General features: G+C 39.5%; 1 protein-coding gene across 1 annotated transcript in view; it reads left to right on the top strand.

The window, feature by feature from the left end:
• Positions 1-25,680, top strand: part of LOC135074168 (neurogenic protein big brain) — a 93,882-nt gene extending 68,202 nt beyond the window's left edge. The window contains exons 3-6 of the mRNA XM_063968475.1: positions 15,012-15,210; positions 17,060-17,400; positions 21,791-21,978; positions 23,668-25,680. Of these exons, the coding sequence (XP_063824545.1) occupies positions 15,012-15,210; positions 17,060-17,400; positions 21,791-21,978; positions 23,668-23,861 (922 nt within the window). The 3' untranslated portion in view covers positions 23,862-25,680. The remainder of the gene's footprint in view (positions 1-15,011; positions 15,211-17,059; positions 17,401-21,790; positions 21,979-23,667) is intronic.
• The last annotated feature ends 1,745 nt before the right edge of the window (positions 25,681-27,425 follow it).

Below are 27,425 nucleotides of genomic sequence, written 5' to 3'. Positions count from 1 at the left end.
ACTTCGTTAAACGTTAAAACGTTACATTTCGCAAGTTAACGTTAATCGTTAATCCGTTAACACATGATAGTAAAACGAAAAAATAATTGTATGCAAGGTTCGGTTAGGTTATTTCGAAAGCTTGTATCGCGCATGGAATTTATTCCTCTTTTATGTTTGCGCTACAAGCTTTCGAAATTATTTGAACCTTGCTTAAGTACAATTATTTTTTTCGTTTTAGTACAACTGCATTTCAGAATAAAAGCTTGTTTTTAACAAAGTTTAAAACACTTTTTAGTAGTATCTCAATCTCAGAGCCTTGGTTCAATTACAATACAATTTAGCACCAAAGTGCTCGAAAAGACAATTAATCCAGAAAACCCAAACTCTTATAAGTTTCCACCGTTTCGTTTATGAATTCCTATGACCACCTCCTGACTCCATCATCAGGACCCTGGACATCATCTAGTACTAAAGTGCTCGAAAAGAAATCCAACGAACCCAAATTCGATGCGATGCTGCCGTTTCATTTAGGAGTTCCTATGGCCACCTCATGACTCCATCATCAGACCAGCTCAATGGTACCATAACGTTGCATTGTCATCGTACCTACTTACATAAGTATACCCAGCTCAATCGGTTCAGGAAAGGTCTTAAATTCAGTTGCAAGAGTTGTCCCGCACATACTAACAAGACAGTGTCGTTAGTGAAGGTTACAAAAACTGTTGTTTTGGGTTCTGGAAGTACTGGGAGCCCGAACGTATTTGTCAGAACGCGTTTTTCAGCGTGCCTGCTGTATCTTTTTGGTAAATAGTAGGTACTGGATTAACGATTAACGGACTTAGGATAATTTAACGGAAGTTAACGAGTCCGTTAACATTTTTTAAAGTTAACTTAAAAGTTAATCCGTTAATAGAAATGTTAACTTCGTTAATTAACGATTAAGGGATTAACGAGTTAATGCCCAGCTATGCCAACAACTTTATCATTATCACTGAAATAATATGTAAGTTCAAAAGATTCACACGGTGAGAATTTGACTCCAATAACGAATGATTCTATAACACGAATTCTTTAAAACACATTTCATTGGTCGGTACAAAAATCCAGTTCGCTTTTCATTTGCCGTAAAATTGAGTAGCTTTGAAATCCATAAAATATTTTAAAAAACACTTTTGACTGAATTTTGCAGTTATCAAAATCATCAAGTTTTTGACTAATAATACTATAACCCGTGTGAATAAGTTACCCAAACGAAACAGTTAAATCCTAAAATATTCATTGTCATTAATTCATTGTTTGTACACCTCTAAGCCTGCAGACCACAGAGCATGGAATCGTCGCGCGCCGAGCGGGCGGCGCGCGACGATTCCATGCTCTGTGCTGCAGACCAAACGCGCCGATCGCAGCGGTACTGCGGTACCGAAGCTGTTGCGGTTAGCCCGGCCCCGCGGCGGACGACCGAGCTCTTGATTTATTACACCAACCAAATTACTGTCTATTATTCTAACGCTGTACGACCTCACAATTAATTGACATTGCCCTCAAATATTCAACCGTATCACCACTTTTTTCGATTCCCAAAGAGGAAATGAGCTGCCATTCAATATTTCGCCTTCGCGCCCTGCCCGCTTGAGATATCTATTAACGTTGCTTTGACAGCGTTACGGCGAGGAGCCCTACAATATACTGGCCCTGTGTGTCGGAGGGTCTCCCTCAGGCCGAGACAAAGAGTGCAGAGTTATAGCCCGTGATATTTATTCAATGGACTCGCCCACTTCCAAGGAAAACTTCTTGACATACCGGGAAAAGCTTTTATAACATAAAAATGTTGACTCAGAAAATTCACAGGATATTTTAAAGAAAACTGCCCCGTTTTACCTGCCTCTCTCTACTTAATAAAAGTAGTAGGTAGGTATACTCCTTTGCCTTTGAAGAAAGAAAAAATATATAAAATGTAATCAAGTAAAGTAAACTTTGTGTATGGAGCTACCTACATTGCCATGGCTCCGAGAAATAGATAGATATTCATACATTATGACTAATACTGCAACTGTGTGCCAACGTATAGATTTCTTCTGGGAAAAATATAAACGGATTACTCGCGCTACACGGAGAATGTTTTCACTCACAATGCATTTAATCTTCGTATATTTTTGGCTGAATACATGATGCGAAAACGATTACAATAAACGACAGTTGGGGTACAATAACACTCGGAATGGAGACATCAAGTATTTTTGCGCTATAAATATATCATAATCCTTTCGCAAAAAGTGCAGTTAGGGCGCCGCGGGTGGCGGGCGCGACCTGTGCCCTATGCACACGGGACAAACCACACGTTACCCCTTCGCCACATGTCAGCGCGGCGTGAGATGCTCTCGATCACACCAATAATCAAAACAATAAACTATCACCCAACCTCTCCTCGCAATTTGCACTCTACGCGAACGGAATACGACAGCTGCAGTCTTCGTACCGTATTCCGCGCACAATGCGATTTTATTACGTATGTCTGTGGCTTATTATTTAGTTAGCCTCGGTGGGCATATGGTGTTATTTGCGTACGTTATGATGGTTCGTTGCGTATTATCTAAGGTTATTTTATAGGGCGGATCTCCGATTTTGATAACGACGTCTTATTTTCCGGGGGTTTGATCCAGGCTTATCTGAGCAGGTGTATTTAGATGTACCCACCGAAACCAATTACCATTAGTTATCGTATGTACTATCTACCTACGAGTATGTACACTCTCGTGTTCATAAGAATCTACTGCAATATCGTCTTAGATGGCGGTGCGTAAATAATAGGTGGACGAGCAAAATAATCCCACTAAGGAAAAAGCTATGGGGTTTAATTTAAGACGTTGTTTACTCAGCCCGCTGGAGCCAGAATCAACAAAATTGTATTTTCACTGGATCCTTGCAAATTACTTGGTTCCTGGTAATTTTTATTTTTCTTTCCGTGCACCAGAATGGATTAGTTTTTGTTTCTAGTCATCGAAAATGCAAGAACATTTTCTTATGTAAGTAGGACTTGAAATTGTTTATATTTTTCATTCAAAATTTAAAGCCATTTGTCGTCTAGCTGGGCGTATCGTACGGCTGGGGGACATTTTTGATGGAAAATATTACCTAATTAAATTACTTAGTAAACTTAATACCGTCGTCGTCCGTACGTGCATTTGAAACCGAACATTAATTACGTGAGACAATTTTGGCAATTTTTCAACCCCCGCTCCCCTTGGTGAGATTTGGTGAGATTTTTCCCCTCCCCACAATCTCACGTGAGATTTCTTAAAATATATTTTTTCAATGTAAATGGTTCGATTAGGATTTAATTTTAATATTTTTTAATATTAAAAATATTTATTTTTGATTTAAAATAACCCAGTTTTTTCGCAATTTGACTCTTTTTCTTGCTGAAAAAAATTACGTGATATTTGTCAAGATCCCCCCTCTCCCCTACGTGAGATTTAGTGAGGTTTTTCTTGACCCCCTCCCCCCCCCTAAACGTCTCACGTAATTAATGGACGCCCCCTTACCGCGGTCCGGCGTGATGTATAGCGTACTCCCGCGCATACTTGTTCCTCTGCGCGGTAATTCATACGGAACTTAATCCATTTGTTGGGATGCCTCAGGAAATTAGGTGACCCGGCCCGCTCTGGAGTTTTCTTTGTTTTCATTAATGAATTACGGCTCTAGTGCGGTTTTGTCGATCTAGCAGGGGCATTGTTTTTGCGCATAAGAAGTTTCTTTTAAAACATTTCAGAGATCGCTTCCCGCGATACGACTGGTAAATTACACCATTTGGCTTTATGTATTGAATTAATTGGTTATGTATTTAAAAAATCAAGATTTCATTTAAATGCTCAGAGAATAAAATACTAAAATACTTCAGACAAGCTCCATGATATCATTAAATTGCATTGTCGCTCGAATTATATGTGTAGGTATGCAAAATTTCAACTCAAATCAATTGTGATGTCTAATTCAGCTCGCAAGATTTGTCCTAAACATACAAAAATACTTTAAAAGAATTAAAATTTCGATTCGCTCACGAAATTGCATGTCCCTGACATGCAATTTCATTGAAATGTCCCTAATCAGCAAAACTTTGAGGTCTGTGAGCTCAATAAATATTGATTCATACTTTGCGGATGTCTCAATTAAGCGTATTTTAAGTAATAATTGTTGATTAAGCCATGCGGGTCGCACGCAGGACTCGCCTGATTCATTTAAAACTTGGTACAGTCCTTGTATTAACTTACAAGGTTTGCTTGAGGCTCCCACTTCTATCCTAATACTCATGATACAACTTCCTCTGTGTCAGATTGTTCAATAAAAATAATTCAATAAAGAAAATTAAATGGTTATGGTTAGTACTCAATTTCTTTGATTTTCCGCGCAACTTTCTTAATTTTTCTTACATAAGAACTATCTCCTGACAATAACAAAAAGGTACCTACAACAAAAAATATTTAGAAAATCGGTCCAGTCGTTTACGCGTCTTCTTCTTCGCGTCGTGTCGACAACACCCCTATACAATGTCCGCCCAAAACTCCGCTACAAGAGTGGCGTTGTAGCTTTCATTCGTTTTCAGCCAAATGACGTCCACTGCTGGACAAAGGCCTCCCCCAAGGTTTTCCACAATGAACGGTCCTGCGCTGCCCGCATCCAGGCTCTTCCCGCGACCTTCACCAGATCGTCGGTCCACCTAGTAGGAGGTCTGCCCACGCTACGTCTTCCAGCCCGTGGTCGCCACTCGAGAACTTTCCTGCCCCAACGGCCATCGTCTCTACGAGCTATGTGCCCCGCCCACTGCCACTTGATTTTAGCAATTCTGCGAGCTATGTCGGTTACTTGTACTCAGTAGAGCCTCTCAACAAGTGGGCCTCAGAATGAACATGGACAAGACAAAAATCATGTCTAATGTCCGTGTTGCACCCACTCCTCTAAAGGTTGGAGACTCTACACTCGAAGTTGTTGACAATTATGTATACCTGGGACAAACAGTCCAGTTAGGTAGATCCAACTTCGAGAAAGAGGTCAATCGTCGAATCCAACTCGGATGGGCAGCGTTCGGGAAGCTTCGCCATATACTCACGTCCGAAATACCGCAGTGTCTCAAGTCGAAAGTATTCGACCAATGTGTGTTGCCAGTGATGGTATACGGAGCTGAGACGTGGTCGCTTACTATGGGCCTCATAAGAAGGCTCAAGGTCACCCAAAGGGCGATGGAGCGGGCTATGCTCGGAGTTTCCCTGCGTGATCGAATCAGAAATGAGGAGATCCGCAGGAGAACCAAAGCTTTCATTATAGGTACATAATTCTTCCTGCGTGCAGTGCAGTTGTTTGGGCACGCAGGCCACGTCATCATGTGCGTCATCGGCTGGGGAACACAACTACACTTGCATTCCAAGTTTGAGCCATCCTAGAAACCCCACGTTTACGCGTGATGCCGTGACAATATGGGATTAATTTTTAAGTGTTATCTTAATAATTGTTATTACACAAAATCCTAAAACATTCAAACGTTGTATCTATTTGGTCTTAGCGCTGGACGCAGGCCGCTACCAACCGGGTAACATGGAAAGGATTGGGGGAGGCCTATGGTTGAGATGATGATGATGATGACGATGATCTATTTGGTAATCATTGCTACTGAAAAGTTATTTTTAGTAACGTATCAAAAAGGCACATCATATCTCCCAACTTTACCGCACAGTTGATCACATTCGCCATTGCTATAATCCCATAAAGCCCACAAAAGGGTCTCCTTACCCTAGCTTTGAGGTATTTGATGGATGGATCAGGCAATGTGGTGGAAAATTGGAACGCGTATTCACGCTATCTCGAATATGAGGTGGTAATTTGACTGATAGACAAATACGATGCGCTTTACCTTATGTAGCTTTAGTTTCATTAAGCAGGTTTTTAATAATTATTCTGCAAGCTGGAATCAAGATTTATAAGGTTTTTTCTTTGGATATTGATGAATATATGGAAACACTGGTTACTGATCCTGCAAGTGCTTCACGAGCTCTATCAAACGGTATCATTATTATGTTACAGAATAAACTGGACCTATCCGAAAATTCAAATTTTTACAGCTTCCATATTAAAAGGACGGCGCTTAGAACAATGTTAGTTCTTCATCAAATGAGATGCTTTTCTTTACATACAAAGAGCATGCAAAGATGACAACAATATTCCAACAAAAATGTGACCTAAAATTAGGAGTTAGCTAATTAGCTTATTTATTTTATTTATATGTATACAACAGACACTCATCATTATTGAATAATAAAATTAGAAATAGCTTTTGTCGCGGATAATTTCGTAATAATGTTAATAGATTTGAAATTAAAATTTAATACATATTTAAGCGTGCAGTGCTCAAACCTGAATAGCAAATCAACGGAACATTAAAATTTAATGCACTCGTGTCCCATCGTGTATCAGTCGCCATAGTGGAGCGAAGTACCGAAGGTTCTCCAGCATTTTGATCATCGTGCTATAAATTGGGCAGTTGACACTATTGGTGGATTTGGTGAATTCCTTACTGCTGACAAGACAAAGATACATTTAAAAAAGTTGATATTATTAACCAAATATTTTTAAACACAACCAACACATCATTAGTTTATTTATTTCGGTGGTCGGTAGCGAGCCTACTGGATGCTACTGTCCCCTTTGTACTTGGGCTAACTACATATTTAAAAGTCGCGTTGAATCAAAATGATCTCTATGCCGCCCAAATAGGGTTGGCTCAAATGTTTTGAGATTGAAAAACTATGGTTCCACAAGTGGCACTTGAGCACAATTGAATTTTTAGAAACAGTAATAGATACCCTCGTTTTTTAACAAATGTCGCGCGGTGTTAAAGGGTCGAGTTGAATGCACTGTGGGTCGAGGGCCCATATTGGGGCACTTTAAAAAACGCAACCGTAAATTAAAAGTAATTGTTCGCTCGTTAACTGCGAGGGCTGATCAAATGATTTGTTATCGGGTTCTTGCTGTCGTTTTAGTGAGCTTAAAAATCTGTCGCTTTTGGATGACTTGAAACATCTATTAAAAACAAACAGTATTATTTTCTGGCTTTAAGAGTTGCCTCTCGATCGGCAAGCGAAAGGTCGTGGGTTCGATTCTCACCTTAGGCAGTTCGATTTATGCAAGTTATTTTAAAATAGTAATACTCATAAATATAATAACTAGATAATTATTTATCCTGAACAATCAAGTTTTATCACCAACAGAGTACCTCTTTAGTAGAACAACGTGTTCGTAATCATTAACAAAACGTTACCTGACTAGTAAACTAGACAAGAGACCACAGCTTGTGCCACAGCTGTGTAGGTAGCTGTACTCATAATTTATACCAAAAAATTAGTTCTCGTTAAATTATAATTTAATTATCTATTTAAAACGGCACCACCATAATATTATTAGTTATGTAAAGATCCACCTATTTATACAAAGAGATTATTGTGGAAAACGTAAAAAACTTTTTTTAAAACAAAGGCCTACTGTCCACGTAAAAAATAAAACTATCCACTGGGCATATCCTACCAGTCATCTTGCGTTCGTCATGACGTGGTGTGCATGCAATCGTCAAATGACGGTCAGTGGACAGTAGGTCTTAAATATGCTATAAATATGAAATTGCCCACGGCCACACCAAGATACTGATGTTTAAACAAAATCATCATCAAAATCCATTCTGTAGTTTTCGCGTGAAAAAGTAACAAACAAACATCCATCATCAACCGAAACTTTTGCATTTATCGTAATATTATCCTAACCTCAGCTAAAAACAAACGCAAACATGGTTAGTATTGGTTAGGTATTAATTTGGTAATTTTTTTATCACATCTCCAACCATATTTTTATGTGAAAGCAGACAATGGCTTCGCTAATCCGCGCATTGTTCCTCGAGCGTACAAATGGCCGAATCTGACAGCGGCGGAGGGACAAACAGTGCGGTCATCGTGACATAAGGTGCGAATGTTCGCGGTCGCAGCCCCTCACTCGTGCCACACTTGACCCTGCATAAATTATGCATATCATCTGTCGATGTGAAACGCCCATATTAATATCTCGCGTGTCATTATGTGATAATGTATGTGCTCGAGAAACCAAACACACTAAATTATTAGTATATCGCTGTGCATCATAAAGGTCATAGCACACTTATCAACCTGGAAATGCACAGTAAATATCGCCTTTCACCGTGCGGTCAACCGAGGCGATCCGTTTACGTTACGGTACGGATAAGTGTGCGTTGCAGCAGTACGGAGTTATAAAAAAATATATTTATATAACAAAGAATATTTATTTTAATACTTACCGCCTCGAGTTGATACGGTTACGATCCGTTTTCAGGTTGATAAAATGTGATTATTCGATCTCAGTTCGGCACCACAAATCATTTGTTTGAATATAAACCTACTAGCTTTCCGCCCGCGGCTTCGCCCGCGTGGAATTTTGTCTGTCACAGAAAAACTTTATCGCGGCGTCCCAGTTTCAAAAACCGGGATAAAAACTATCCTATGTCCTTTCCCGGGACAAAAACTATAATCTATGCCAAATTTCATTAAAATCGGTTCAGTGGTTTAGGCGTGAAAGCGAGACAGACATGAGGACAGAGTTACTTTCGCATTTATAATATTAGTATAGAAGTATAGATATTACATAGATTGTTGTCAATTACAAGCAAATGATGCAACGCTCGACGGAAACTACTCCAAAGTCAACGCCTTGCATTGATTTTTCTTTGCAAAGCTTACAGAACTGTGAGCACGGAGGCTCTGCCAGTCCTGGCTGGTGTACTGCCGGTCGACTTAGAGGTACAAAAGCGTGCGGCTATGTACTTCGCATCAAGGGAAAATATAACCTCCGATTTCTTAAATAGCCGCGATCGTTCTAAAATAAGCCGATTATTTGATTCCCGAGACGTCGTTGAAGAGGAAGTACTTAATGAATGGCATAAAAGATGGGATACGTCAGTCAAAGGACGTCACTTATATAAATTCTTCCCGAATGTACGCGAACGTCTAAACTAGGCGATGATTAGAAATCGACCATTGCTCGACGGGGCATGGCAACTTTAAACATAAACTTCACGAATTCAAACTAGTTCCGTCTCCTTTTTGCGAGTGTTCCACTGATGATGTCAGTCATGAGCAGTCTGCCTATCATATCTTGTGGGAGTGTGATCTTTGGAAACATAAACCTGATATAATGCTTAATTCAATACAACATACATCTGTTACCGCAATTTATTACACCGATCTTGTCGCGACAAAGAAAAATTTCCGTGCTTTTAAGCGATTTTGTGAAAAATATTATTGGCAGGTAGTTGCTAATTGCTCATAATATAGGCGCCCTTAATTGATATTTATTGCCCGTGGTGCATAATCTTTTCTTAAAAGTGTTAAACCTTTGTTTGTCACCTGTCATCCGCTTTGCAATGGAGGGAAGTCGAACCTTAATTTCGAACTCCTTTATCCGAAGAACACAGATTCTTCTGATTAATTTCGTTGCGGGTCCAATGACAGTTTAACTTTCCCTCTTGACAAACTTGACCTTCATTGATTGCGTTTTTGTGGCGGTCAAGCTGTAGATTCTGGCTACACAGGAGTTGCAGTGGTGGGAACGAGAGGTGAGAATAGTCCCGTAAAGCAAATGATGCAAATATGAACCCAGCGCAAACAAACACCCTTTTTTGCTAAAAAAAAAGTAATACCTTATAGCTCACCGGGTACACGTGTGCTTTCTCTACCGATTATTTTAACTATCGCAAGTTGGGATCAGCGCTTATTTTCCCCGAATGTTAAAAACATTTGCTATTGTGTAATCGTTTTTACCAAATGATGTACCAACAGAGGAAGCTTCAGTAGCCCCATGGGGCCCCATACATAAACATTTATCATTATAATAAATAATGTATCTTAAAAGGACGCTTTTTGACTTTTGATTAATGTTGTCCTACTCATATAATAAACCTACCTATAAATAAAAAATGTGTCATTTAATTTCTCTCTCTCAAAAACTAAATGATTCATTTCTTGATTTATATTCGAAGGAGTCTGTTTTTAACGTAAAACGGGCAGTTTTAATTCCATACATTGAAAGTAACATAAATGTAAAGCAATATGTAGGCTCCAAAATACTTGCTATAAATTAATACAAGTGTGAACAATTTACACCATGCTTTTATTCGCGACGAATCGACTTTGTGGTAAATCGAAAATGAATCCTTAATGGACTTAGTAGATACCTAATGAATAATATTATACTTGTAAAATGGTCTTAACTAGGTAGGTACTTATAGTTGCGGTGAGAACGACAAGTGGTTAAGTGGGAATAGTCGCATTTCCATTGAATTTAAATTCCCATTTCGTGAACTGAAGTCCGATTTTTAATTCGGCGGAATTCTGAGAGCTTTCATTTTTTGACAATTCACATGTAATAAGTATTTTTTACTTTGAATTATTAATAAAAAATATGAAATGATATTACATCAAGTACAACTTACAAGAATGAATTATTGTTTGTTTTGTGAATTCAATGTACACTAATTATTATGTACATTTTAGAGATTAAATAGAAATTGAAACCTTAAATTCAAGAGATATTTATTTTTTAATTAGTGAAAATGCTCTCCATTCTTAATGGAAATGTTTCAATGTTGGCAACACTTCTGAAATGTCAAAATTCAGTGGAATTCAAATCAGACTATAGTTGCAAAGTGACCCTTCTGTTACCAAACTTACACTGTGCCAATTGGAACTATCTATTCGTGATTTAAATACGCCCCTCGTAATCGCTTTACAAAAGGCAACGTTAGAAGAACGTTAGAATGGGATTAACTCATTTGATATGTAAAAATCAAACACGTGTGTTTTACCATGCAAATAAACTTTTAAAGTAATGTAGTTACCTAATTGGTTTAATCATTTTATCATCAGTTGAAATAATAATAAACATTTCAATTATTACATGTTGTAGGGTAATTGCGCCGGTTTTCCGTCCAGCTCCTGTTTTCGTCCATTTCACCGACTTGCCACAAACAAATACGGAAAATTAGAATACAAACCTAACTTTGCGTGCAAGTTTGGACTTGTTACAATCTTTAATATCTAAGTAACAGTTCTGCCTGCATGAAAATGTAATTTGTCAAGTAATAACTCCAAAAAAATCTACGGAAGTTGCTGCTGCACACAGGTGAATGAAAAACGTCGTCAAGTTAGAAAAAAAACGTGCCGGTAGGGAACTTTCATGGTATGTTTAATTACTGTTTTAGCTACTTTACTTAATGTTTTTGGCACGGATGTCTAATTATTAGCATAATAAACACTATTTTAAGGGTTTTATTAAAGTTTTTGTATAGAAATCTTAGATAATTAAGTATACTAATACTAGCATAACAATTTTGCAAGATTTTGGTTTTCGTCCACGTGGACGGAAACCCTGACACCTAGTTAATATTTTTAATAATCATTTTACTTCAATGGATCTACAAAATACAATGTTTTTTCTTCCAATATGATCTTTATTGCTATTACATTAAACATTTTAGTTTACGTCCACTGTTTAACAGTGATAAACCCATAAAAACCGTTAAAAAGATGTGGACGAAAACAAAAAACAGCTTTAAACGTTGTTGTGTTTCCGTCCATGACGTCATGAGCAAGCACTGGGGTGGACGAAAACCAAAATAAGCTATTCCTGTAGATTAGTTTTCGTCCATTTGTTCTTCGACCTATTGAAATATTTTCCTAAATTTAGGTAAGAAACTTATTTAAATCTTTTTGATATCATTTGAAAGCTAACAAAATTACCTTTCAAATGATATACCACAATCCATAGTTACTGTATTGTAGAATTGGTTTTAAATTAATAATTCAACTGCACCCTTTTTTCTACACAGTGGTCGAAAACTAGCGTACACTAGGGCGAAAACTGATTTTTTTGGACGAAAACTAGTGAAATCGCCTCTTTTGCATAAAATATTTTTTATAAAAAAACCCGTGGTATTTACTTATAATATTAACGTAAAGTAGACTATATAAGGACTAAAATGACATATGATACATATGAGTAAGGGTATTTTAAGATATTCATTTCGCATCACAAAGTTGGCAACTCCGATAATTGGACGAAAACTAGCGCACTTACCCTACCTACCTAGCTAGATCCTGTAGCGACTATAGGTAAAAATAAGTCAGTAATCTATTGAAATTTAATTAGGTAGTAGTATTCAAGTAGGTAAGAAGGTTATTCATTTAATTCGTAAATGAACTTTGAGATTAAACATGTTTTTACTTTTAAAAACGTATTGTTAATATTTAAAATCCAGAAGGTACTTAACTCAAAACAAAATCTATGTAGTGTTACCTGTATTTATTCGTATTCCAGTTTTCTTATGTACAAAATCAAACGCCTTATAATAGGACCGCCTCATTTCCTTCCCGCTTGCTTTGAAAGACAGTGGCCTTTCATTTATTTCATTGATAAAAGTTTAATTAAGGCCTCCATAATGTATACGCCCGCAGTCCTTTCACCGGCATAATGAGATCGGCTCTAGGAACGCTGGTTGCCATCAGTACATTATGAAGAGGCTACCCATTCAGATATACTTCGTGCCTGTTCCTATCGCATTGTATGGTCCACATCCACAAAAAAAATAATGGCGTCGTGTTCACAAACGGACAAATATCAAGCGGCAGTTTCGATCGCGAAACCTGGATTACGTCGTCATATTTTTCTCAAGTCCAGAATAAGGCTTGAACAGTCTATTACATCTACTGCAATGCATTCCGTTAAAAATAGTGATTTTGTAAGCTTAGGAATGCCGTTACACTATCGTTATGTGCATGTGCACGTACACACACAAGTGAAGCTCACTCGCCTTCGTGAGTTGCAAGAACTAAGTAGGTATACCTATACCTACCTAGGTAGATATCTACTCAACAGAGTTAAGTTTCAGTCGTGCTTGTGTGTGTAGTGTAGGTAAGAGATAATGCAGTGACGTTATAGAGAAGTTGGCCACAAATGCCACAATGCTCACAATAGCTATTGAACGCCGACAACTGAATGAAAACGTCTTGTATCCGTTAGAACCAGAGTTCGGTGACAATCAAAGCGATTGTTGTTGGTATCCATACTCGTACATTCATGCATTATAATTTATAATTTATAAGTACCTACATACATACCATACTTATACATTTATAGATATTAGTTATGTAACACGCTATATGTAAGTAGTTCGTAGCGAGAAGACTCATTGCTGGGGATTCTGGGATACTAGAAAACTCATAAAATACACCTGAATACCTACATCCTTTTTTCTATTTCATCATCATCATCTTAGCCATAGGACGTCCACTGCTGAACATAGGCCTCCCCCACTGCTTTCCATGTTGCCCCATCTTTTTTGAAGAATGTTCACTAATTTTGTTTTTTAGCTTTCTGTATTCTCTGTTAAAAATAAAAAATACACGTGAAAGAATTATTTCGATACGTCAATTAGTTTCCAAGATACTGAATTTTAAAAGTGCGGCCGGCGGCCGGCCCGCCATTTTATGCGCGTGACGTCATATTACAGTGACTGGCTCATATTTGTATGGGTGGAATCTTGCAAGCTGAATTAAGACCCACTTCCAGGCAACCGATTAAGCTGAAATTTCGCAAACACATGTGATTTGGATGACCATGCAATATTATGATGACATGGAGCTGATCTGATGATGGAGCTGGAAGGTGGCCATAGGTACTCTATAATAAAACGACTTAAATCCATCGAGTTTGGGCTCGTTCGTTTTGTATTGATGAGTACTTTAATTCTATATAGTAATCAGGGTCTAATGATGGAGCTGGAAGGTAATTCGCAATAAAACGACACAATCGCATCAAGTTTGGGTTTGGTTCAATTTTAATTTCTGTGATGGGTCTAGGTGTAAATATGTATAAATAAGTTTGTATTTACAAAAAAAAAATTATTTAAGTATGTTTATATCCGTTTTCTAGTGAGCGGACACTGTGAATGTACGTCACGCGGGGTCACGTGACCGTCGGCGGGACTCAATGTTTAAGCGAACTTTGAATGCCTATAAAATCATAACTACTGGGTATTTTTAAATGAAATAAAAACTAATGTATTTGTAAATGTAAAAGCCTAACTGTAACATAGGTTTCAAGTGATTTTGCATAGTAGTAACATTCTCAATTATTGTGTGGTCTACCGAGATCATTTTCTTAGGAATTTTATTGTATTAGTAGGTATGTAAATTATTATTATAACGAATTAGAATTTTCAAAATTGCAGTTGTAAAAAACATTTTTATATCAAGTCAAGAAAGAAAATGTATGTGCACATTACTACACAGTTATTATACCTACTTGTAATTACTTTCCTAAGTTAGCATTTCTTTGTAATTAAAGAATAATTAAGTTACGTCTAAATATGGTCAGGTCAGGGTACAAGTTATCGACCGCGCCACAAAAATACCCTGACACGCGCCGAGTCGCCGGTCCTGCCTAAAAATAGTTGTGTCCACCGCAACCCTTAAGTATTTATGCCACAATTTATACTTATTTTTTTAATAAAATTAACGAAATATTTGTCACATTAAATAGGTACCATAGTGCTTACAAATCGTCAAATATTTTGCTCTTAAGGAGCCTCTATTTTATTTTATTTTATTTTATTTTATTGTTAGGAAAACAAACAGCATTCTATAACACATATAGAGTTACCAATTAAACTTCACTATATGCCTGATAATCTTTTTACCCTACCAGCGCTTCGAGACCAACATTTGGAAAGTGCTGAGAAGAAGCGCCGCGCCGCCGGAGGCTTTTGTAAAATCAACATTTGGTATTCCAGGATTTGTTTTTCTTTCAAATCCAATCGAGTTTCTTAACCACAATTAGATAATGAAGTTTGAGATGACTTCGAGATAAATCGAATGCAACTCTTAAACCTTAAAAAATATAAGTGAGATATGTTTTGTTGGTTCCAGGGTGAGCGTGCCGGGCTACGCCGGCAGCCTGTCGGCGGCGCTTCCCGGCGCGGGCGCGGCGGCGTGGGAGCGGCTGGGCGCCGAGCTAGTGCTGTCGGCGCTGGTCACCGCCGCCTATTTCGCGGCCATGCGGCGCCGCTGGACCGGCGCGGCGCCCGCCCTCCTCGGCGCCGCCTACACTGCTGCCAGCCTCGTCTCTGTGAGTTCGTTCGTTCGTTCGTTTCAGCCAAATGACGTCCACTGTTGGACAAAGGCCTCCCCCAAGGTTTTCCACAATGCACGGTCCTGCGCTGCCCGCTTCCAGGCTCTTTCCGCGACCTTTACCAGATCGTCGGTCCACCTAGTAGGAGGCCTGCCCACGCTACGTCTTCCAGCCCGTGGTCGCCACTCGAGAAATTTTCTGCTCCAACGGTCATCGTTCTCTGTGAGTATACACTAGCTTTTGCTTGCGACTTCCATCTAAATCAGCGTTTCTTAACCTTTTGTGTTAGGACCCCTTAGGAAATCAACAATTTTAAGGACCCCTATAATAATGAGCTCCAGCATAGAGCGAGATCTAGTTACATTATTTGGATAATATCTCTATGGTGAGGACTTAACAAAGGGCTCAGGTAGCCGCCAGGTAGGCACCATTGTGGAGTAATTGCAGGACCTTCGTCCCAATGCCGTTTTTGTGCACGCTCGCTTCCGTTCCACTCCCTGCTCTGAATAGGAATTGTACAAAGTCCAATACACTTGTGCGTATCACGAAGCATTCCTTTATGTTTTCATATAATATACGTATTACTCCAGACGGCTTTAAATTAGAAATGTATGCGCAAAAATAACAATAACATCTCGAACTTAGTAGGCTTACCTGCCCGCGATCCAATTTCCGCAAAGTATCAATGGCTCCGTAAATGAATATTAAAATCAAATATGTTTTTGGTACCATACCAGGATAAAGAACAACAATTATTTTTATTTTTACAAAATAACTCAGCCATAGGTTTTACAAGTAACCAACATTTAACGTTTCAGCTTCAACATGTATGTTCCTCAAAAAATATACCTAGTTCAAGCTTGAACTACTTAGACTTCTTTTATAAGATTTTAAACATTCGCGTTCCGTTTCAACTAACTTACTATTTAATCGTATTATTTTATTATGAACAATAGGCCAGTCAACGAATAGGTAATAATAAAGGGAAATGCTTGGAAAAGTTAGAACACAACTGTAACTACGCATTGTAGGATGAACCATCTTCGAGCGCACCATCGCCGCGGCCGCCAAGACAGCTATGAGTCGAAGTGGTCGCCATGGCCGGAATCGGCCGGATGAATAAAAACACTCATTTATTTTTGCAAAGAGGCTTTTAAAAAGCACTTTTACACGTCACAGTATTAACCCTATCACTGATTCGGGATAATAAATGGGCCAGTGCTAAGAAGAAGCAGCGCAAGAAACTCAGTCACTATTGTCAGCCTCCTTTTCAAGGGTTTATAGTCTTTAAAATATACAAATTATAGTCATAAGTATTGATGCGAATTAGGAAGTTAAGCTTCGGTCAAACCGACTTCGGTCACGCCGGCTGATCGCGTGTGATCGCGTTGATTTGGCCGAACCTTAAGTTTGATCGCCATCGCTGCACGCGGCTGTTTGCGTGTGATCGCGTTGATTTGGCTGAACCTTTAAAAACATTCCAAACATTTTTATCATCATCTTTATAGTAGCCCTTTTTCATTATGGTGCTTTTAATATGTTTTTATTAAGGTGCCTTTAATCATAATCATAATTTCTTATCATCATATCTTTAATCATAATCGTCGGCCGTTTGGTGTAGTGGTTTAGAACGGATTACTATGCCGAGAGATCCCGGGTTCGATTCCCGGCCGGGCAGAAATTAAAATTAATGATGAATTTTAGTTTCTGTGACGGGTCTGGGTGTTTTCTATGTATATTTATATCCGTTGTCTAGTACCCATAGTACAAGCTTTGCTTAGTTTGGGGCTTGTAAAAATGTCCAAGGATATTTATTTATTTATTTATATTCTCATCACACTTCCAGATGCCCTCGCTGAACCCCGCGCGCTCGCTGGGCCCGTCGTTCGTGCTGTCGCGCTGGGACAGCCACTGGGTGTGCTGGGTGGGCGGCGTGGGCGGCGGCGTCGCCAGCGCGCTCCTGCACGAATGGGGCTCGCGGAGGCCTCGTACCGGCGCCGGATCGCGCGCGTCGTCGCCGCGGGACCTCGACGAGCTGGACAAACCGGCTTTCCCGCACCACTACCGGCACGCGGCCACGTACTGCGCGGCGGCGGCGCCACGCCCTGACACCGCGGAGCCGCTCTACTCCGGCACCAAGTCGCTGTACTGCCGCTCGCCGCCGCCCGCGCGCCACCCGCTGCACAGGTCAGCCGACGGCCCGGCATGCTGCACGTAATTATGACAGTGTTATAATACCGCAGCGCACCGCAGCATGTGCTCATGGAGTGCAGTAGCGTGGAAGAACAACGGGCTCAATTTCTTCGATCACCATCGTCGCTACAGGAGGCCTGCAGCAGCCTAGACGGGCTGCTCGCCTTCTGGGGGGATCTGGGGTGGTTGGAGTAGGAAGATAAACCACAAATCGCGCACAATGGCCCAATCATAAGGCTAGCTAACTAACCGCAGTGCTCCGTTATCATTATCTTTTTAACACGCTTTTATTAGGTCGTCGTGTACGTAACGAACTACGAATGGAATCTACACACTTCCAATTCTTGTATCATCATGAAAAGATACAATACAATATTATGGTAGCATCGAGCTGGTCGGCGTATTAAGGAGGCCGTTAGTGCCTTTGATTTGCGGAAAGTGAAATATTTGACGAAGAGAAATACCTACTAATGGTTCGGACAATATTTTTATTAAATAATGTTTTGTCAATGACGTTTTGTCAATCGTGTAGGTAGTGTGCGACAGAGATAACGCTCTACGAGCCGAAATTAACCGATTCTCTTTCCAAAGGTCGATGTGCAATATTTATTGCCGGGTACTGTAGCATGTGGCGGGCGCGTGTGAATTCGACCAGTGTAGGAATCGGTAAAGTCCTAAAGTCTCTATTTTTCCTTTTCGTCCCTTTTTAGGGTTCCGTGGTCCTGACAGGGAACCCTTATTAGCTTTTTACTTCGATTGATTGCATAGCATGTGTTTTGTGAAGGTGGTGGATTCGCGTGTTTATTTTTTGTGTTTATTCATTCTTTAGACCATTGTTATTGCTCCAAATGTCAGGTTTACTTCAGCATGCTACATTATGGTTTTAAGATACCATATTGTTCTTACTCGTATTCATCAGTGTTTAACCGGATTGTGTATTATGAAACCGATAAAACCCCGTGAATGCGACGCAACAATGTTACAAAACTGATGCTCAAAAAACTCTATTTAAACTTATACCCGTACTACAACTAAATATCGAATTTGCCGGTTCAAATCTCTACTTCTCTACTACTGAATCTCTACTTGAGTACAGCGATTCAGTTCTGAGAAATCTTTTCAGCGTCGCCACACAATACCTACACCAAATGAAGGTTTACCTACTACCTACCAAAAGATGCAAGCTGCAAGTTCTGATAAATGTAGAGTTCTAAATGAATAAGAAAACTTGTTTCATACGTAGGCTAGTTTCCTAAAAGACACCATTTAGTCCGCCAGTTTATTACCTATAGCATCAAAAAATATTGGGCTTATTTAGATTTATTTGTCAATCAAATATTGGATAATTTGCGTTGAAGTTCCGCGTTTTACCACGTAGGCATAGTGACTTCACTTACTCTCTCACGAGCCTCTACTTTTGAGCTTGCTTAAGCCGGCTTTTACCCGTGGTCCCCCCAACATGTCCCCCTGGTGGGTCCACGGGTAATTTTTTTTACCCGTTGTCCCACCGTTCTGAACAGTGTTTGCCAGTGGGTCTACGGGTAATTTATTTTAACCATGGTCCCACCGCACTAAGTGACAAACATTGCATGTTACCTAGGTAGGTATCTATAATACTATCCAAACTTGGCGGCGCACTGTGGCAGACGAGGCGAAGAAGATCGGCAAGACTTGGAGCGAGATCAAACACATAGCTCAAGACCGAACGCGATGGAGGACTGTTGTGGACGCCCTCTGCCCCATCTAGGGGACATAGGACCATAAGTCAAGTATAATACTATAAAAAATCTATAATTAATTATAGAAAATAATTAAAGGTAGGTACGGCACCATAGATTTATAAGACTTAATTCCTAGTTTGCCACTTAGTGCGGGTGGGACCATGGTTAAAATAAATTACCCGTAGACCCACTGGCAAACACAGTTCAGAACGGTGGGACAACGGGTAAAAAAAATTACCCGTGGACCCACCAGGGGGACATGTTGGGGGGACCACGGGTAAAAGCCGGCCATAGCTTAGGCCAGCTTAGGCGCTCTTCTTAGCCCTATTGTCCCGACCTTCTTATGTCCCGCCGTGTAGAGCGGGACGTCCCGCGGAAGGCGCCTTGGTCGTTTCTAGTACCCAAGACGCCGACCCACGACGACCCTGCCGACCACTATGCGACAGAGGGGACACCCCAGGTTTTTAGTGGGTTCGAGCCTCACCTGCCGTTCCCCCGGCGATACGTATGGACTGTGGATAGTAGAGATGGGTTATACTAGGTAAATTTGATACTAGGTGCACCTATTCCAAGTATTTATTAATACTCGATCCAAATACCTGTTCCACCTAGTACGTAGTAATTTAGCATACTTGACGCGACTAGTGCGGACTAATCCAAGTAATATGACTTTAAAATACAATTTTCTTTGAAAAGATACAACCGTAGTATGAATAATGCAATTTGAAATTGAATAATAATATAATTCCTCCCTTCATACTTCAACAGGCTTTGGACTGTCAACTTAAAAGTTGGCGTATTTAAAAGATATCAATTTCATAAAAATATTTACATACTTTTTTCTTATTTACATGAATATGGTTTGACTACGTTTGTGTGCGTTTGCTTCGTCGCGCTCAAATTTGTTTGGTCAGACAGAGACGGAGTGAATCTCTACGTTCGCACATAAGGTTAGCGAGAAATACTAGGTGCGCGTAATACACGATTACGGATTACGCAATAATAACCTCTATTACTTTCAGGGTAGGGTCGGAAATCGTGTAATTTATAAAATACTAGGTGGATCAAGTATTTTTTAAAATGGAATAGGTGCCGCCTAGTACTGTAAAATACCTAGTGTGTGGACCTGTTCTAGTAAATACGTCTCATCTCTAGTGGATAGGCCATTTTCCAAAAAAAGGCGCTCTTCTTAGGTATCTATCAATTTGAGTATCAATTGCGGGCATTTGGCCGAAAATAGAATTGTAAGCGCATGAAAAGAGTCACTATTGAAGTTAGCAAACGTGTCCTTGCCGAAAGCAAGCTAAAGTTTACATATTTATCAGGTTACAGCACAGAATAAGTAATAGTACAGGTACAGAAGGATTACTCCGCAAGACGATTTAAATAAATGCGAGTCTTGCTACGACGCGATACAGTGGAATTCAGCTCGCACAGCACTACGTACCTACAATTTTATTCACCTACAAGTTTTGTCTCTTTCTATCGCGTGCCTCTGAACTCTTCTTACGCTGTTAGGGTTGCTATGCTGTCTAGTGAAAAAATAGAATTAATCTACTTAGGTATTTTTAATGAGGTACGTATGTAGGTAAGTATTAGTGTAATTTTACCTTTGTAAAAATAACATTTTAAATATACCTACTTAGGATAAAAAGTACTTATTTTAATACAATGTCTTCATTCATACCTATTTTAACATAAGACAAATAAATTAAACATACCTACTATCACAGAAGAAAGAATGACATCATACCTACCTACTTACTACGCAAACACGAAACGGCTACATCCTAGAACGAGAGGCGTCGTCACCCAAAAATCATATTTGTATTTGGCTTTGCACAAACTTAATCTAATGTTACTCGCTGTACTTTGGCAATAATTTATTTTTTACTGAATATTGTTGGGGTGCCTATGCATTATGGTAAAATAACTAGCTTGTCGTAATTTGGTGTATCGATGTTACTCTTCCGTTTCATTTACCTACACGAAAAGGTAATAGTTAATATTTTAACGATAAAATTCTTAAAACATCATAAATTGTATTCAAAAGAAATTATTTATTAAAGGCAAAACATCAAGTCCCGACGGGCGCGCGCGTGACACTCGACTGATATAATACCCGCCGGCGGGGCGCTTCGCTGTAGGTAATTATCGGATGCACCGCGCGGAGTGAGCCAGGCCTGGTTACAGTTATGTTCGTTTCAGAATCTAACTTACCTAAAAAACCGCTTAGATGTCATGACAACCGGAACTTCGTTTAGGTTCGTTTTAGAACCTAACTTAATGAATCATGTTAAAGTTAAATTGTTCTAGAAAGTCTATTAAAAAAATACTGTTTGCAAAGTGAGTGAGTTTGTTGCAAACATTTAATCTATACTATTAAAAATGCGAAAGTACCTCTGTCTGTCTGTCTGTCTTGCTTTCGCGCCTAAACCACTGAACCGATTTTGATGAAATTTGTCATAGATATAGTTTGAGTCCCGGGAAAGGACATAGGATAGTTTTTATCCCGGTATTTGAAACAGGAACGCGCGCGATAAAGTTTTTCTGTGACAGACAAAATTGCTTGCGGGCGAAGCCGCGGGCGGAAAGCTATTGTTAGATAAGCTGGACGGACTAAATCGAACTGTTTTTTTACCTTGAAATCATCTCTATTGCAGGTCCCAATCAGTGTATAGTAAAGGCAGCGCGGCGACGGCGGCGACTGCGGCGACGGCGACGGCGGGCGCGCTGGCGCCGGCGCAGTCGCTGCTGCTGCGGCCGCATGCGCACGCGCACCTCGCGCACAACCAGAATGCGCACAACGCGCAGCGCGACCCAGCCTACGGCGCGCGCCCAGGGCCCGCTGGTCAGTATTCATTAAGTCTTATGAGTAATTTAGTAGTCACTCGCCTTTAAGCCTTGATCACACGTACCGAGTAATCGGGCGAGACAGTGCTCTCGGTTGAGTACTCGGTGCGTATGAACATAGCGCAGAGTGATCGGCTGAGCAAAGCGACGAGACAGTAGCTCGAAACGCTCCCGTTACCAGGCCTGGCTCACTCCGCGCGGTACATCCGATAATTACCTACAGCGAAGCGCCCCGCCGGCGGGTATTATATCAGTCGAGTGTCACGCGCGCGCCCGTCAGGACGCTGGCGTGCGTTGTAGTACCTAATTCTATGATCGAAGTATTATTTAAAAATGGACATAAAGAGAAAGAAATATTATTGTGCGGCGTTCGGGTGTTTAAATTCGAAAAGAAATCTACCGGATTTATCTTTTTTTTCGCTTCCCAAAGATGCTGAAAGGTATGTTGGCCATGTAGGTAATCAATAATTCTTAGGATAGTATAGGAACCTAACCTACCATGACTACTGCTCAGAATGCGTTCGTTCGTTTCAGTCAAAAATGACGTCCACTGCTGGACAAAGGCCTCTCCCAAGGTTTTCCATAATCAATGTGTACTTACCTACATACGTACCTCATTACAAATAAGTAGATTAATTATTTTTTTACTAGACACTACTAGACAGCAACCCTAACAGCGTAAGAAGAGTTCAGAGGCACGCGATAGAAAGAGACAAAACTTGTAGGTGAATAAAATTGTAGGTACTTAGTGCTGTGCGAGCTAAATTCCACTGTATCGCGTCGTAGCAAGACTCGCATTTATTTAAATCGTCTTGTGGAGTAATCCTTCTGTACCTGTACTATTACTTATTCTGTGCCGTTACGTAAACTGTCTCCTCGCCACTCGCCACTCGGTCAAATGATTGACGTCACGTCCACAGATTAGAGAAAAAGAAAAGTCTCAATAGAAATAAACTGACTGTGCTAATTTCAGAACCCGTATGAACAGCTACTCGCTTACATCACTGTCTCGTCTCGACCGAGTAAACATTTCACTGTCTCGCCCGTTTACTCGGTATGTGTGATCAAGGCTTTAGTAACTAAACTACTCGCTACTGACCAAACGGTAGAAGTAGAAGCTACGTACGGAGTTGTAAAACAGCACGGTAGCGTAGACGTGTGTTATTCAACATCATGGCGCTTTAACGAAAAGCTTATATTGTTCTCAATATTTGTAAGTCGTAAATTCGTAATAACCCTACTGTCGCACTCGCCTCCGTTGACCTTACGGTTAAATGTATGGTGTAACTCAGAATAAGTATTGCTATTAAACCAGTGTACGTACATCACGCGTTTAACTTTTGAAAATGACAAGACAATTGGCCTATGCACGCGCGGTGATCGCCATCGCCGACGCGATCTGCACGCGAAGTTTCAACCACACCAACGCGTACAGATCGCGACTTAAGACAGTTAATAGCGCGACATGTCATTGGCCTTTGATCACGCGCCGGCGATGGCGATCTACTAATAAAATAAATAAAAAATTGTTTGTTGTCGCGTTGGTGTGGTTGAAGCATTAGTTTGGCTGAAGCTTTGCAAACTCTCACGAGATTAGGCGTTGTGAGAGCTCAAAAAGAGTGTTTCGGTTTCGATTGACTATATCATTTATCATCCCATGTAAATTGAACTAATGATTGTTTCCCAGGTGCAGCAGTGTCGGAGCGGCGAGAGTCGGTATACAGCTCGGGCGCGGGCAGCGCCAGTATGGGCGCCGGCGTGGGCACTGGCTTGGGCGCAGGGGCACGGCGTGGCGCCCTGCCGTCCGACGACAGCGCCTACGGCAGCGGCACCTACCGGCCCTACCGACCACACCCCCACACGCCGCCCGACCATTACTAGCGACGCGCCTCGCAGCACAACATTGCGCTGCTCTTCGACGTCTAAACTCGTCGACATCGAAACTAATTAGTGCACATCCCGAATGTGATCGGAACTCCTTCGAGCTCATCGTTTGTCAAACGAAACCTACGGAGGGACCGTACTCGACGCTAGTGACGTTTATATGCCAAAGTGTCTGACTATTATAGTGCACGCAGATGGACTAATGCCCGTATTCACAAACGATGCTTGCTTAAGTGAAGCAGCAAATCGAACGCACAGCGTTGAATAGAGCTCTGTGATTGGTTCGTGTGTCACCCTGTGCGTCCACGCGCACTGTGAGACCTCATAGTAATGTTTGTAAATACGGGCATAAGATAATAATAATAATAATTTCGCAATGACAATTCTTTTACACAGGCAATGGCACATGAAGCTAACCTCTGTGGCATCATATTGTGGTTGTAAGACTTGTAAGTAAGCTGCTATTTTGTAACAAAAGTGTGTAGTATGATGTGCTGTCGACAGAACAAACTTATCAGTGGTGTTTTAGAAGAAGAAACACAGTATAATTATAATTCTTTTGTAAAAATAAACAATATCTTACCCTAAACGCTTAACGTAAGGTGCGCGCACGGGTGACTTTTTTTGTCGCCGTGACAGTATTACGAGTATCCGTGATAATAAAGTATATCCGTTTCTTTTACACCTTTACAAAATTAAATAGAAAAAGCGAGACATATACATATTATACTCTCACGGTGACAAAAGTGAACCGCGCGCGCGCGCCGTTGTTAACTGGTTCGCGTCGAAAACCAACAAAGTTATGATTAGTATAGATACCTATTTAGATATGTATCTATGTAAGTAAAAAATTAGTAGTTTTAATAAGAATATTTCTCGTTCTTATCCTGTCGCTTTAACTGACCTAACCACTGTGGCATCATACATCACATAGACTGAAAAAATAATTTAATTAACTTACATGCCAACGAATAATTATGAGTATTTTGGAAAATATTTCAATTACAACTTACTATTTAATGTTGATAAGCAACTACAATAAATACAGTAATGTTCTAACGTTTTAAGCGTAGTATGAAAATATTTTACAATCTTGTAATTATTAGCTTTTATTGCTACTTTACTTTTACAATGAAATACCTACTTAACAAAGAGACCACGTGATTTATTTTAATGTATTGTATAAAAACTCCCATAAAAAAAGACGTAGTTTTTTGCCATTTTTTACTCAATATTATTATAACAAAACTAGCTTTCCGCCCGCGGCTTCGCCCGCGTGGAATTTTGTCTGTCACAGAAAAACTTTATCAGGCGCGTTCCTGTTTCAAAAACCGGGATAAAAACTATCCTATGTCCTTTCCCGGGACTCAAACTACCTCTATGCCAAATTTCATTAAAATCAGTTCAGTGGTTAAGGCGTGAAAGAGAGACAGACAGACAGAGTTACTTTCGCATTTATAATATTAGTATAGATTGTCGTACGGAACCCTTCGTGCACGAGTTCGACTCGCACTTGGTCGGTTGTTTGCAAGATTGCATGCGTACGAGTTGCACCGCCCGGCTCCACTTTTTCCTTTGATCTTGTATAAAATTTTATAATAATATACCTACATTATTATAATGTCTAAATTTAATTAGATAGAATTTAAAATTACTTTCTCGACAAAATGTACATACGTTGTTATTGTGAAAGTTTTAAAATTAATTACTACGTAGTTGTCATCATGAAGTGAACCCTATTGACTATATTGTATGTGGACCAAATAGTGGAAAATTTTAGCCAAAAATAAAACGAAATGTTATTTGTACCTGTTAATTAGATTTAGTTTTACTTTTAATTATTAAGCCTACTATACTCTACATCTGGTTTTTCGTACAGATTTTTAAAATAAAGCCCGGCCTTCTTTTTTTATTTTAAAGCTTTCGTCAAAAGCGAAGAAATGAGAAAAACAAATATTTTTTTAGTTCATCAGAAAAGTACCTTGTTCAAGTCCACAATCCCCGGTTAATATTATATCAACGTATTCCTTAGGATGTTTTTAATATCGTGTGGTCATCATGGACGCGGGTTTGCCACGCATGCGTGACACCTGCAATTTGTCATTTAAAACTTAAGATATGATATGGGCAACCGCGAATTAATTTTCAGTATGCTTTGCAGTTAACTGTAGGTATGTACTTCCGTATTTTTGTCTAGGAACGAAGTAAATTAAATTATCTATGTGTGCCAAATTTAAAACCGCGCGCAGCTGATAAAAATAATTGATTAACTATAAAAAAACGAAAGATTTTTGTTACTGATTCTGAATCGCTCCTCCACGCTGTACCTATGTAGGTACCTACCTTTATGTATTGAGTAGTACCTACCTATTGTTTGTCGTAATTCACGCATTACGTGATAATGAAATCCGCGATATTAAAAACACACTTAGGTTTACAGTTTAAATAATTAAAACCATACCTTGTTTTAATGATAACAAATCAGTCGTTCGAAAAACCAGAGAATAAAATTAGCATAGTGCCATATTATAGGTATTACGTAATACGAACTTCCAGTTTGAAATTATGGCGATAAGCTAAAATTATGTATAATACCTACTTAATAAGCTTTAATCCCGGCTCATATTTAGTGTTAATAATAGTAGGTAATAGGTACAATAATTTTAAAGATTTCTGGAATTTTTTACCAATTTATGCAGTAATAACATTAAGGACCGTTGCGCGTTGTTATAATAAGTAGGTATGTATAATATGTATAGGTAGTAGGTAGTTAACCATTGTGAATACCAAATCGTGCCATTCCTAAAGCAGTGCTAACTTCTTTTTTCTCACAATTCATTCAATTCACGTAATAATATACCTACATATTGAATGCCTATACAGGGGTTAGGTAAATGGGTATATGAGCCGACACTAGCCCATGTTAACATGGTCATATAAATGGTATGGTGAAGTCAGAAAATTGATATCTTCATTTTAATTATTGTAATTTTCATACAAATCGGATTTTATAAAATTTATTTTGTATGAAAATTAAAAAAATTAAAATGATGATATCAAATTTCTGACTTCACCATACCTTTATATGACCATGTTAACATGGGCTAGTGTCGGCTCATATACCCATTTACCTAACACCCTGTATACGAGTACACAATTTTACTATATTTTATCTTTCGACTTTTTAACGTCTCGGCGAGAAATATTGTACGAGTAGGTATACTTTATTATAAGTAAATAACCTGCTAGGTATACACCCTATTTAAATATTCATTCAGTTTCAGTTCCTGCTAGTTTCAGAGTTAGATATTATAGTTAGCCAGATAAGGTTCTTTTATAAATAAATAAATATCATTAGACATTTTACACTGCGCTTCTAGTCCCAAACTAAGCAAAGCTTGTACTATGGGTACTAAGACAACGGATATAAACATACTTAAATATTTTTTTTTTGTAAATACATACTTATTATACATAGAGAACACCCAGTCCAATACAAACAAATATGTTCATGCACACAAATGTTTGTACTGTACGGGAATCGAACCCTATACCTCCGGA

This window comes from Ostrinia nubilalis, chromosome 1 (genome assembly GCF_963855985.1).
Source record: "Ostrinia nubilalis chromosome 1, ilOstNubi1.1, whole genome shotgun sequence".
Taxonomy (NCBI): Eukaryota; Metazoa; Arthropoda; class Insecta; order Lepidoptera; family Crambidae; genus Ostrinia; species Ostrinia nubilalis.
The sequence above is the reverse complement of the archived record's forward strand: the minus strand, read 5'-3'. Positions and strand labels throughout refer to the sequence as shown.